Below are 13204 nucleotides of genomic sequence, written 5' to 3'. Positions count from 1 at the left end.
CCAGCTCGGGGAAAGTTGTTTTCCTGGTTATTCCCTCCCTCTGGAATGAGATGTTTGCAAGGGAGAAAATAGATCAGACAAATCGAAAACTCATACTCAGTGGTCTGCAGGAATGTCATGTGATAGCCCAGATCCCGCTCCTGTACATGGAGGTACATCAAAGAGATACAGTTAGCAGAAGTAAGAGCACACTCAGGAGTATGTCCCTACATATTCTTCTGTGCCCAGCACTGGGGTCAGTGTGGCAGCCAGCCCAGGGAACAGAGGCAATGCACCCGAACTGCCAGGAGCATCTTTCTCCCTACAAAACCAGGGTAGATGGAGCTACTTTTACCATTGCCACTGCACACAGAGGTCAGACCTGACCCCAGGCCTGGCACACTCTGCTCTGCCTCTCCCCAGATGCTCTGCATGCCTATGCATCTTGCCAGTTCATCTCTGGCACTTTTGCTGCCACTGCCTTGCCCTGCAGCAGATTGCTGCCAGCCTGCCTTTAGCCCTAGCTCTACCTCTTCTGGGCTCAGCACTAACTATGGTTATTACGTAGGATGTGCTGTGGTGATGGACCTTCGGTGGGACAGTTCTGTCTGAGATAGAAAGGAAAACTACCCTGAAGTGGCCCAAGCTGATGGGAGCCTGGGGAGGAGGGTGGATGTCCAGGAGACTGGGGACTGGCCCGCACCCCGGCAGGCTCCTCTTAGTCAGGAATAATTAATTACCTTCTTGAGGATCTCAGCTTCAGCCCTTCCCTGCTCATGCCCCAGCCCAGGAGAGGAGGGAGGGAGGAGACGGCAGCGAAGAGGGTAGAGAATTAATTGGACATTGTGTTGGGAATCGCCTCCTGGTCGCTGTCAATCTTGGGAGTGAACAGCCTCTTGTCTCACTCAATAGGAACTTTATATGCTCCTTTAATCCTTCAGTCCGTATTGTCAGAGCTTCCCCCCTCCTCCTGTCTCTCCTTCCCACCGCAGGACTTTTGATGACCCCAGCTGTCTGAGGCAATACAAAGAAGCCCCTTAACTAACACCCTGTGATCTATACAGGCAATAAAGAGGCTCCCCTTGACAAGGATTTGCAGGCAGAATATATGCAAATGCTGGGAGGTGTGCGGGTGGGGAGGTGTGCCCAAAAAGCCGCCGTGCAGTGGGGCATGGCTCCCGGCCCTGCGGATGGCATGACCCAAGTGGGGATGTGGTGCAGGTGAGGAGTGGCCAGTTAAAACCAGGGCTAGACAGGGCTGGGTGGGCGCTGTACACCCTGCCATAGGCTAAAGCAAACAGGAGTGCCACATTCATCTGGGCTACGAGGCCAAGGTATCCATGGGCATGTAAATGGGGGTCTCCCAGCCCGTGCCCCCCTTGTGCTTTGCTCCCTGACGGCCACCTCCCGAAGTTAGGAGGCCATGCTCCTTCCCACATTAGCACATGAATGGGGTTGGGGTGGGGGGGAGGTGGGAAGGGGGGCAAGCCCCCACTGTCCACTCAAGCAAACAATTTGGCTAGCAAATTGACATAATTACAAGGGACAGAGAGAAAAGAAAGGCGAGCCCCCTCCCCTGCGCTCCAGAGGGCCCGACCCCTGCCGAGTTACTTAGACCCTTTGTGCGACTCAATGCTAGGTACTGATGAGGGGACGTATGCCCTTTTCAAGGGCTCTAAGCGACCGGCTGCCCTAATCTGATTACAATTTACAGCACTCCTTCAAGAAGGGGCTGGAGCGGTGCTCACACAGGCGTGGACACGCCGGGTCTGCATGCACACGCTTGCGCCAGCGCAAAGGTAGATGGACGTGCACAGCAGAGGTGGATGGACACAGTGGCACCATGGCACATGTGTGCGAGCACACACACTGACACCATGAGCAACGCAGACAAGGTGGTTTTCAGTGTCAGTGGCGCACGGTCAAGAAGGCTGAAGGCACAAGTGTAGGAACGCAGGGTTCTGCACACAAGGACACACTGCCAGCAGGTGATCCACCATGGTGACAAGCCTGCGACAAGCTCATTTCAGCCCAAATCTGAGGCTTGGACCGTGTACTTGCAACCACACGCACCAACACACACATGGAAGCATGTGCACCCCCTTCTCCTGGGCAGAGGCACAAGGTGCCCACCAGGCGTGGGGGACAACAGAGGTAAGCTTTCCCCAAATCCTTTGCAGCAGCTCCCAGGAGCAGGAGTACAAGCAAAGCCACCACCTGCCTATTAAAAGTGGGATTAAACGATGCTGTTCCCCCCCGCTTCCCGCTCTCTCTACCATCATCCCCTTGGGGAAACCACCACCTTTACATGAGATTTTCCTCTTTATTTTCTAACTTCTTTTCTGCTCCTTGCCCATAGATCCCAGGGGATTAGCAGCCAGGCTGGGCCTTCCAGCCTCCTTGAAGGCAGGTTGTTTCAGCAACCCCCCAACCCCCCCCCCATGGGAACCTGCCCCAGGACAACTTTGGTCAATGCCTCCGGTGCTTCCCAGCCAATTTGTACCACCTAATCCCCGCGGGTATCGACAGCCCCTTTCTCACACATCCTCCTGTCTGCTGGAGCAGCCCAATCCTCTGCTCCCCGCGCTCCCCTGTTGAGAAACCCTGCGTCCACCGCTGGGGCCGCGACCGCACTTCAAACGCGCCAGCCCGACCCCGGCATTGTTTGCCAGGGAATTAAAAGTGCAAGGCCAGCCCCAGCGAGTGATTTAGGTACTGAGACCAGACTGAGCCCTGCAAGAGCACGGGCAATAAAACGCTTCGCTGCCCAGCAGCCTGGGCAATTTAAGGGTCTTCCCACGAGGAGGAGGCAGAGCCCAGAGGTATGGGGAATGAGATCGGGGCTCCAGCATGTGAACGTGGGGCAGGAGCATCTCCTGGTGCTCACAGACCTGCCCCACCAGAGATATAGGCTGGCCACCTTGCTAAAGCAATGAAGGTCACTCAGTCACTGCCATTACTGATCCTCACAGCCCTGTGTAAGCTGCTGAGTGGAAAGACTAGAGACCATGGGGGCTAGATGCACAGCGGGATGCTGGCTCATCTGGAGCATGGCCAGAGCTCAAATGGTATGGGATAGAGAGATGCTGGTCCAGTGACACAGTAGGAAATGCTTGCCTGAAAGGCCTGCTTTGCTTTCAAGATTTTGCAGACCTGGGGCAAAGAGTTCAGGACTCTGTTTTTGAAATGAGATCAACTACAGTGCTTGTCAGTAAACATCCCTGTGGTGGTTTGTGATGGGGTCTCTGGATGAAGCTTTGAGCAGAAAAGGGCTGTTAAATCCTTGCTCAGTGCAAAGAGGCCGGGAGGAGATCTCCTTCCTTCAGCAGACCCCAGCACATGGGATCAGGAATTGTCCTTCGTTTTCCCACCACTGCCCTGGCAAAAGGATGCAGCTCAACACACAGTCAGCCTCTGCAGGGACTGTGCCCAGGGGACCATTTCTAACACCTTTCAGACCTTCCTTTGCCACCAGAAAAGCATATACACTATACCAGCAGCTCCTGATGGCCCCAGCTACAGTATGTCCAAATTCCCCTTTATCCAATAAGCCCTTTCCCTGCATCCCATAGTGCTGCCGTGCTTGGGACCATTCCTATAGTGGATTTTAGGCCTTATTATGTTATTATGTTATTTTGTTACCCTTCTTTGTTCAACAGAGAGGTTATTTCAGGCCAAACAGAGGCAACGCGGGTTCCGAAGAGCTCATCTCCTGCGCCTGCCCGTCCCCATCCCCGCGCCATGGCGGAGGAACAGAGTGTTTCAGTGCCTCCTCCTCTGTCACAATGTTTTTCAGCTCCACCAAGCAAAGTGTCCAATTAGAGCAGAGCCTCTTGCTTCCATCTTTGCCGACATTTAATTAACATGCTGCTGCTGGCAGCCGCTGACAAATTCCAGAAACATGTTGTAAAGGCTTTTTGTCTTTACCCAGCATGGAAAATGAGGGTGTCATATCCCAAGGGGATGTGAATAGCTACTTTTGACTCCCCCCCTCAGGTGTGAGAATTACAGCTAGACGCAGTGAAGAGACCTATCCGCCCTCCTACCTCCTTTTTATTCCTCCCCTTTTCCTTTCCTGCTCCTCACATCCTAGCACCTTGGAAAACACACAGCTTTTAGGCCTGATTTCATTCCTGTTTCCTCTGACTCTGGTTGAATCCTGATGGTCCAGTTAAGAACAAAGGGCTGTGCTCTGCCTTTGGGCTCTTCCCATGAGGACAGCACCAGTCAGTAGAAGGAGTGCTGTGATGAAGCAATGGCTGAAACCAAAGCAGAGGACAGGGTCGTGCCTGCCTGTACTGTGTGCACAAACAGGGCTCCCAAGGAGCTGATGGAGGACTCAGTAGAGTAGGTCAAGAGAAGGTGATGGTGGAGGCATGTGAAGTGTAGCCAGACTCAAAGCTGGCCCTCACCCGGCCCTGTGCTTCCCACACGGGCTCAGCTATGGCCGTGGCAGGTCTGGCTGCTGCTGTTTATGTTAACACAAGCCAAGTGTCCCCTCTGCCTGTGCTACCCTCACAGTGCCATCGCCTGTGCATCCACACCCAAGTGTCCCAGCACCTCCCCTTGACCATGAGCAGCCCAGATGCCGCCGGCATTTGGGTTACATCCCACCCTGCACCATTACCGACATGAGGCTTGGAAAGAAGAACACGCTTCCATTTTATTCACAAAGCTCGTTACAAAAGCAGAGAGAAGGGCAGAGCCGGGCACGTTGTCCTCATGGGACGAACATGAACCATCGCCCGCCAGAGCAGGCCCCGGGTCCCTGTCGTGGCGGGCAGCCCCTCTCCGCCATGGGGGGGGGCAGCGGCCGTGTCTCATGGGGGCTCATGGAGAGGCGGGCTTGTCGGGGTGGTGCATGTGGTACACATCGCTCTCCTCGTCCTCCGGCACCTGCGGCGGCCACAGCCCCCTCAGCGCCGCGGGGCCACAGCGCCATCTTGTGCCGCCCGCCCCCCGCCGCCGGCCCCGCAGACCCCGCCGGGGCAGCGAGCCCCCCGCCTCACCTCCCAGTAAATGTCGTCCTCGAAGCAGTTCTCGTCCGAGGCATCGCCCCAGATGGGCAGCTTCAGGATGGCCCCTGGAAGCACGATGGGGTTGTGGGGTGCGTGCAGTGCGGTGGCTGCAGCCCACCCGTCCCGGCAGCACAGGGGGCAAACGCGGGGGCACCGAGCCCCATTCGATCCTTTTGCCATGGGTTCCCTGGCTCCTCTGCGGCGGTCCCACTGCAGGGTGTCCCCTGCCCGGGCTCCCCTCCTGCTTACCCACAAGGGCACCCCCGGCAAAGGCCATCAGCAGAGACACCACGATGCCGGCTGCCTGGAACCCGCCTTGGACGCTGGGTGTGCGCGTCTGGTAGGGGCCAGTGAAGTCAAAGGCCTTGATGAACCTGCAGAAAGGGCGAGAATTCTTCCTGGCAGGAGAGCTTTCCGGGCTCTGGCCCTGCTCCATCACGGACTCCTCCCTAAGCCCCATCCCTCTTCTGCAATGGACCAGGAGAGTGGAGTGTCACAATGACACGAAGCACTGCTCGCTTCCTTCTTCTCTGCCCCCTGGCAAGGTTTTACCCAGGAGGAGCCCAAATAGAAACATTTCCTTTGTATTTCAGACCTTCAACTTCACCTGACCCCAGAAAACAATGCAGGGATGGAGGGCGGAGGCTTCCCCACCCACCATGCTCCAGAATAATGCCAAGCCATAGGGTTGTGGCTCCTTTTTGAGGCCACCACAAGCCAGCTGCCAGAGGTGAGTCTTCTACACTTCAGTAAGCCCGACACGGTCAGCGCACCCCATGGTTTTGAGGGCAAAAGGGGCAAATATGGACAACTGACAGGAGCTGTCAATTGCTCCTTGATCCCAGACCTAGGAGACCCTGGTAACATCTGTTCTCAGGGAAGGTTTTCAAGCTGCCTTACCCTTCCTTTCCATACACATCCTCTGTGGCTGCAGCTGCAGTGATGGCCCCCACAATGCCTCCAATAAGGCCCGGCATGGCGTGGAGGTTGTGGATGCCACACGTGTCCTGGATGCGCAACCTGGACTCCAAAAAGGGCTGAGAGGAAGGGAGGTATAGAGGGGTGAGGGACATGAGCACAGCCCTGGAAAGGATTAGTTCATTCCACGGAGTACTGGGATAAGTAGAGAAGGAAGTGTGATACCGTGCCCCATTAAAGAGCTAGGGGCTTGTAGACATAGATGTGAGCCAAACTCAAACAAAATAACAACATATCCTCCAAACACTCTCCTTTGGGGAGACTGAACCTTCCTGAGCACTTTGGGGCAGTAAATGAAGCCAGAAGTGCATCTACATAAGAGATGGTGGAAAGCAGTAACCCTCAGAGGGAAGTGAATCCATTTCTGGCCTGCATAGCAGGCAGACCCCTAAAGCAGCACTCACCGTGAGGTAGACATAGCCCACTGTGGACACAATCCCAGAGATGAACCCAACAATGAGGGCACCGTATGGAGTCAGCATCATCTCCGCACTGGTGCCCACGGCCACACCTCCTGCCAGCGTTGCGTTCTGGATGTGGACCTGCAGAAGTAACCACCCTGTTTTGGCATCTCGGGGAGACTGCAATTGCTCAGGGATGGTGCCAATGGCAAAGTGGAAGAATCAGCACTGAAAACGTTCCCAGAGGAAACTTCAGGGCCTATTTTCCTGCTCACTGGTGAAAAACAAGAGAAGAGGCAGCCTCTGTCTGCAGCACAGGCGCACAGACTCCCACTCCTCGTACCACACACGTTCTTTGCATCCACAAATCCGGGTGGGGAGTTGTGATCAGATGGAAATTGTCTCACCCATGTGTCACGCAAGCTCTGCTGTCACAGAGACATGTCACCCACACACATAACACGTACAAGTCAGCCCCCCGATTGCTCACGAGCTGCTGCGCAGGCCCTGCTCAGCTTGCTGGAGAGGGCTGCTAAACATGGTTCTGCAACGTGCTAGTCAGTAGCAAGTCCAATTCCTGCTGTGACTTAGGTTCACCACATGCAGGCATCACCCTTCACCTCAAGCACTGCAGGACTCACTTCCCACTTGCTTATTCAGTATGGCCTGAATGCTGGTTTCACCATCACACCCTAAACCCCAGCATCTGTTCAGCAAAGGACAAGTGCCAATCATTTCCTGGACTCTCAATCAACTTCATTATAAGTCCCCTGAGTTCCCAGCTTACCATGTCAAGCTTGCCTTTCTTCTGCAGCATGCTGGAGAAGGCCACTGTGGTGAGGACACAAGCAGCCAGTGAGCAGTACGTGTTAATGGCAGCCCGGTGCTGGGCATCCCCGTGCTCAGATACTGCTGAGTTAAAACTGGGCCAGTACATCCATAGATACAGGGTTCCTGATGGGATGGGGAGGAGGGGACAAAGAAGGGTAAAGAGAGAATATGGGAATTGAAAAAAAACCTCTAAAGAAGATCTTTCTGCCCAGTGAGAAGTTAAATCTTGTAGTTCTGCTGTCCCAGAGTTTCATCTGTCATAATGGGACCATCTGGCAGAGAGGGGGACCCAAAATACATCCTTGTCTTCCCAGGTACCATCTCAGCCCAGCCACTGATGAAGGGAGCTGAGTAGCTTTGAGGGGCAGAAGACTGGGATACAGATCTTCTCAGGCCCAGATCCTGGTTTCAGTTTGGTTTTCCCAGAGACACCTGAGGGACCACCCCTCTGCAGCCAAATGGTCCACATGTACCAGCATCCCTGAGGCAGGGGCTGACTCACCGATCATAGCGAAGAGGTCAGAGTGGTACACAGAGCCCTGCTTGTCCTTACTCTGCTCCAGGTTGGGTCTGTACAGGATGCATGTCACTGTGAGGCCGAAGTAAGCTCCGAAGGTGTGAATGGTCATGGAGCCACCTGCATCCTTAACCTGCAGCCATGGGAGAACAGAGGTTTGCTTCTACAGTCACTGCTCATTCTGGAGCTGAGGTCTGTTTTGCATCATGCCCAGATTGTCCTCCCACTCTTCCTTCCAGCCTGCACTTAGTCATGGGGAGAGGTGCACAGAAACGCTCTGGTCTTGCTATCTATCCTGCTTTCTTGGTCCTGTGCACAACCATGACATTCCTTTTACCTTCCTCTTGCAAGGCATCAGGGCAGAAGGGAGTTTCTGATGTGTCCTAATGGCAAATGGATTGCAACAATAGCCAGGTTGGCTTCTAGGTGCACTCAGTTCTTCTGGCAACTTGTTCGCTTCTCAGCCCTCTAGGCCCTCTCTCAGAGAGCAGGAACCCTGCCTCTGTCAGCAGACATCTCATCCTCTTTGTCACTTAATTTCCTTCTACAACACCCATATTCCAGCAGGGGAAACAGATGAGAGGGAAATCTCAGGCACAAAGAGAGTGACTGGTCCTTTGTACTAGACTCATCGTCTGCTGCTGCAACAGAGAGAGCCAGTGCCCTTGAATTGCCAGGCTTGTGTGTAAAGCCATAGAAGTTGGCTTTACACAGGGAGGAATGACCCCCTCCTTCATAATCTGTCTCCTTTTTCTGCCTGAATGCTTGCATTTCAAATGCTTATGAGGCAATGGCTTGGTGGAGCCATGGCAAAGGGAGACCATTTGGTGAGACAGAGAGGAAGGAGCAGAACCAACCTGGTTCTGCCTAAAGGCTTACATGAAGCAGGTTGAGGAGGATGTACTCATTCACTGCGAAGAGCGTGACTTGAAACAGAGTCATGATAAGGAGCTGTATGGGGCTGGTTTTGCCCAGGATGGCCCCAAAGGCAATGCACACAGAGCCCACACAGAAATCAGCATTGATCAGGCTGGAAAAGGGGAAGGCAAATGGTGGTTTAATAAGGAAATACTCTTGTGTAAATCACTCTCACCCACCCCATCCATCATTTAGGAAACAGCCCTGGATTTCCCTTTGACCTTCCTCCCATCATTACATACTGTCCAGAAAAGGTGCTTTCCCATATTATTTCAGTAACATGGATTATATGCGTTCCCAGCACTGACATGGTGCCCAGTTTGGGATTAAGGGGTGATGCTCATCTCACCTTTCCCTTTGAGCACCTTAATGGCAGGTATGTTTGGGCTGAAAGCTGGAAAGCAAGTGGAGGTATGTGGAGGGAAGACAACATTTACAGAGACTTGATTGAACATCATAGAGGGACAGATGCTGGCAGCTGCTTGCCTCCCATCCCAGCTTTTCCACTGGCTGGCACCCCAGAGCCCATCTCCTCCTTACTTCTCCACTCCAATGAGTATCTTCCCATTCTCAAAAGAGTGAAACCAGCCTTGCATCAGGAGAGCCCACTGGATCCCAAAGGCAGCAAGGAGTAAATTGAAACCCACGGCTCCAAATCCATAACGCTTGAGGAACATCATGAGGAAGCCAAAGCCCACAAAGATCATCACATGGACGTCCTGGAAAGCTGTACAGAGTGAAGGGACCGTCAGCTCTGGGGGGACAGCAGGACTGTGAGTGCCATTTGAAGTGATGAAAGGAAACTACCCGCATCAGTGGCAATAGGGGGGAAATTCAAGAGGAAAATGTGTGTTTGTCCCAAGTCCCCACATTTCTAAGTCTGAGAATGGCTCAGGTTTCATAAATTGGATTCTGGTTGAGAGGATTTGTCTTGAAAGTATTCATGCAAGAGAAGATCGGAGACTAATGGAGTGTACAGAGGAAAGCATTTTAAATTCAGTTTCGTTTTTCCCTTTACAAAAACCTCAGAAAATGCATGTAAAATGAGCAATGAAGTTTTATTAAAAACACACGGATGGTCATTTTGGGTAGGCCCATCTCATGCAGGGTCTGGGGAAATGGCTCAGAGCAAGAAGAGTCCAAGAACAAGAGAAGTTCACAAATACATTTTTCAATGTCACTGAAATCAGTGGCAAAATACCCTTGAGACCGGGATCCTCTTTGTGAGAATTGGAGTGCTTAAACCAGAGAGACCCAGTTCTTCCCATAAATGCTCTGACCTACTAACTCAAGCCCCTCAGATGCCCTTCCCTGGGGGAAATCAAACCTGTGTGAGCCTCCTCAAAGACCTTCTCGGTGCAATAAACCTGCTGTATAAACCTGCTGTACTTTTAATGCTGCACGTTTCTACCAGATAAGAATCTCTTTGCAATTAAGTGAGCTGAAACTCTGCAGAGGTACAACTGAACCATGCAAGCCCTCACAGTGGAGGCCTATGAAAAGAGCAGGAGACTCAAAGCTGGGATCTCCTGCTGGGAGACTCCCACCTGCACACCCTCACTTTCAACAGGTAAACATAGCGTTAACAGAGCTACTCCAGCTCTGTGTTATGCAGCACACAAACCATTATAGCCATTAAAACCAGTAATGTTTGTGCACCTCAAAGAAGGCATAAGCTCAGGACAAAGGCTGAGAACCTGCTATACCCCAAACCTGTGTTGAAATCCAGCAGCCCCAGATCCACTCCTGCAGGGACAATGGTGTTGTACCTGCTGCTTCCACTAAAGGCTGGATGAGAATTTGGGTGAGGTGTTGCTATACAGAAGCCGTGGCTTTTGTCCTTTGGTGCTTTACAAGATCTTGCAGCTTAAGGACAAGCATTTGGACAGACTCCAGCAATACAGTGTCACATTGCAGGGACAGGTTAATCTGCTCTTTAGAAATCCTCCCCATGCCCATGAAATCACTCATAAAAAAAGGAAGGACACAAGACCTGGAGCTGGCACTGCTCAGCACAGGTCACTTCAAACACACTTCTCTGAATGGCCAAAGAACTAGTCTTCCTAACTCTGGTTTCATCATACAATACTACAGACTCTCCCTCTGCAGCTGTATTTACTCTTCCCACCTCTCTCCTCCAGTGCAATCAGCACAATACACAGCCAGAATTATCTGCTGCCATTTGCATTATATATTCCCACTTTCATCCTTAGAAGCAGAAATACACAGGTCAGAGTCAAAGGCAGGGATTGTGTGCCCTCTGAATACACAGAGGATTCCCACTCTGTGTTAGACCCTGTACAAACCCAGGAGGAAGAGCAGGTCTTTTTTTCAGGCTGCACCCACTCTAAAACATTTTTCTAACCCTTGCAATTGTTTTCCCTGAAGAAGAACATCAACATCACTCAGAGACAACGAGTCTTCAAGGTGCTGCCATGCCCCAAAGGTTTTGTGACCCTGCTTGTGTGGGAGGACAATAGGCATCACTACCAAGAGGAAGTGTTTGGGCTTTGGGAATGCTACCTGTACCAAAGAATCTGGTTTCTTTTCCCTAGAGAGCAAATGACTCACCCGTTAGGGAATATCAATGTGTGATTCAAAATGAGAAGGAATTGTCACACAGGACCTGGCAACGGGTGCCACAGTTGTGCATAGGCTCCCCTCTGCCTGCCTTCCCCATCATCTCTGGGCTTGGAGGACCTGCCAGTTCATCACTCCTATCCCACTGCCACCTGGGACAGGTCCTGTGGACAGCAGAGGTTGCAGGCCCATTACTATAACTGGTCCTTGGGTGTTCCACCATCACACTCTCTCCTGAAGAGTGCTGGATGGACACAGAGATCAAAATGCCAGGGCTTGGCCACCTTGCCATGTTTGTCCATCTTTGCAGAGAGAGAACATTTGTAATTAGATAATGGACAAAGACCAGTTGTGCTTTTGGGCATGTGAACCCTTCTTCAGGTCTGCAACAGAAACGTAATGCAAAGCTAAACTGAGCTAAGCAGTTGTTCTTGGGTTCATTTAATTGTGTGAATCCATGCAGCCATCTGATGGGGAATATTTGGCACTGCCAAGCAGGGGTGGGATATGAGGACAGAAGAGATGTAATGTCCTTAGCTCCTACAAGCTCTTTCTTGAACCCCTGATGAGGACATCCCAGCACATCAGTGACAAGAACATCCCTCAGGCACTGATGCTGCCTCTTGCCAACCCGCCTGAGGTTAGTCCTCAGGCCAGCCATAGCCATACACTAACCCGGAGGCCAGCTAAGCAGAGGTTCTCTAAGCAAATCCTGTTCTGAAGTTGCTAATCCTCAGCAGCTACAGGTTGCTATAGCTCCTTTGATTTAGCAGGTGTTTTTAACGGAAATGTTCTAAATAGATTCATGACTCAGGCCTGTTGCTTCCTTGGAAACAATTGCCTACAGAAGCAGCCTGTTCTGAATGGCTCACAGCGATGACCAGCCCTGGAGATCAAAGGTGGCCAAAGGCACTGCATGACCGGGAGGGCTTTAACCGCCTGAATAATCCATGGGGCAATATGATGCAGCGACCCAAGAGCCCTGGGAGCCTGGCAGGTTAGGAAGACTCCGGCATGGAAATGCCAGTAGCTAAAGGGTAATTTACGAGTGAGGGGGAGGATGTAGGAAGGGGAGGAAGATGTCACAGGATCTCAACAGCCGTTCCTCTGTATGCACAGAAAAGCTCACTCTGATCCAGAGCTGACGGAGGGGGCAGCAAGCCGACACTTGCCGGGTGCTGGGAACACTGTCAGCCCTATTCCTGGAAAAAAGACATCATGGAACCCTGCTGACACAGCCCCAAGAGGGGCTGCAAGGCTCTTCTCTTACTCTTTGGTGTATCCCAAACCAGCCTCAAGGCAAGAGCTTGCCTTTCTGGCAGTCAGTGGAGACATTGCTTCTGGCAGGCTCCACCATGGGATGGGATGGGATGGGATGGGATGGGATGGGATGGGATGGGGACCAGCCAGCACCAGGACTAGGCTTTCCAAATACTCACATGGGTATCGGAAGTAGAAATCATTCTCTATGTCACTGGTTATGTTCTTCTTCTGCTTCTCTTCCTCCCAGTGTGCATCAGCTTCGGGGCCGAAGCGCACAAAGACCCCAAAGAGAACGATCATGGCCACCTCCCAGAGGAGGCACACGAGTGGGAGCCGCCAGCGCATGTACGTGTTCTTCGCCATGCCCTGGTGCCTCGGCCTCTCCATCCGCAAGGATCCTCGGGGACTCTCGTCCCCTGTGCCTGGCTAAGGCCGGCGGCATATATAGGAGAGGGCGAGGTGGGGCCCAGGGAGGTGCCTGCGGCAGGATCACGTTTCAGAGCCGGGGAGCTTCAACTCCTGTCGCTCTCTTTCCTCCGCGGGAGGAGGGACAGGGTCCCAACACCTTTCCTCCGCGCTGCTCAGAGCACCTCTGAGCCCTGCCTCCTCGGGGACCAGGAGATGTGGAGGGCAGCAGAGTGGGGAGTGGAGCCCGGGCGTCCTGCCCCCTGCTCTGCCCGGCCACACACCTCTTCCCTGCCCCTTGCAGGACCACCCTG

The 13204-nt window shown here is 52.8% G+C and overlaps 1 protein-coding gene across 1 annotated transcript; it reads right to left on the bottom strand.

The window, feature by feature from the left end:
* Positions 1 to 4617: 4617 nt before the first annotated feature.
* Positions 4618 to 13067, bottom strand: RHCG (Rh family C glycoprotein). Its single transcript, XM_062630471.1, has 10 exons — positions 12662 to 13067; positions 9183 to 9369; positions 8604 to 8754; positions 7710 to 7857; positions 7164 to 7330; positions 6380 to 6517; positions 5898 to 6034; positions 5247 to 5371; positions 4989 to 5062; positions 4618 to 4875 (listed from the first exon to the last, which is right to left on the bottom strand). The coding sequence occupies exons 1-10, from the start codon at positions 12870 to 12872 to the stop codon at positions 4810 to 4812; spliced, it is 1404 nt and encodes a 467-aa protein (XP_062486455.1). The 5' UTR covers positions 12873 to 13067; the 3' UTR covers positions 4618 to 4809.
* Positions 13068 to 13204: the final 137 nt, after the last annotated feature.

Source organism: Pezoporus occidentalis, unplaced genomic scaffold (genome assembly GCF_034315485.1).
Source record: "Pezoporus occidentalis ecotype Australia unplaced genomic scaffold, CSIRO_AGI_Poc_V1 ctg11, whole genome shotgun sequence".
NCBI lineage: Eukaryota > Metazoa > Chordata > Aves > Psittaciformes > Psittacidae > Pezoporus > Pezoporus occidentalis.
Note: the sequence above shows the minus strand (reverse complement) of the source record. Positions and strands in the feature narration are given on the sequence as shown.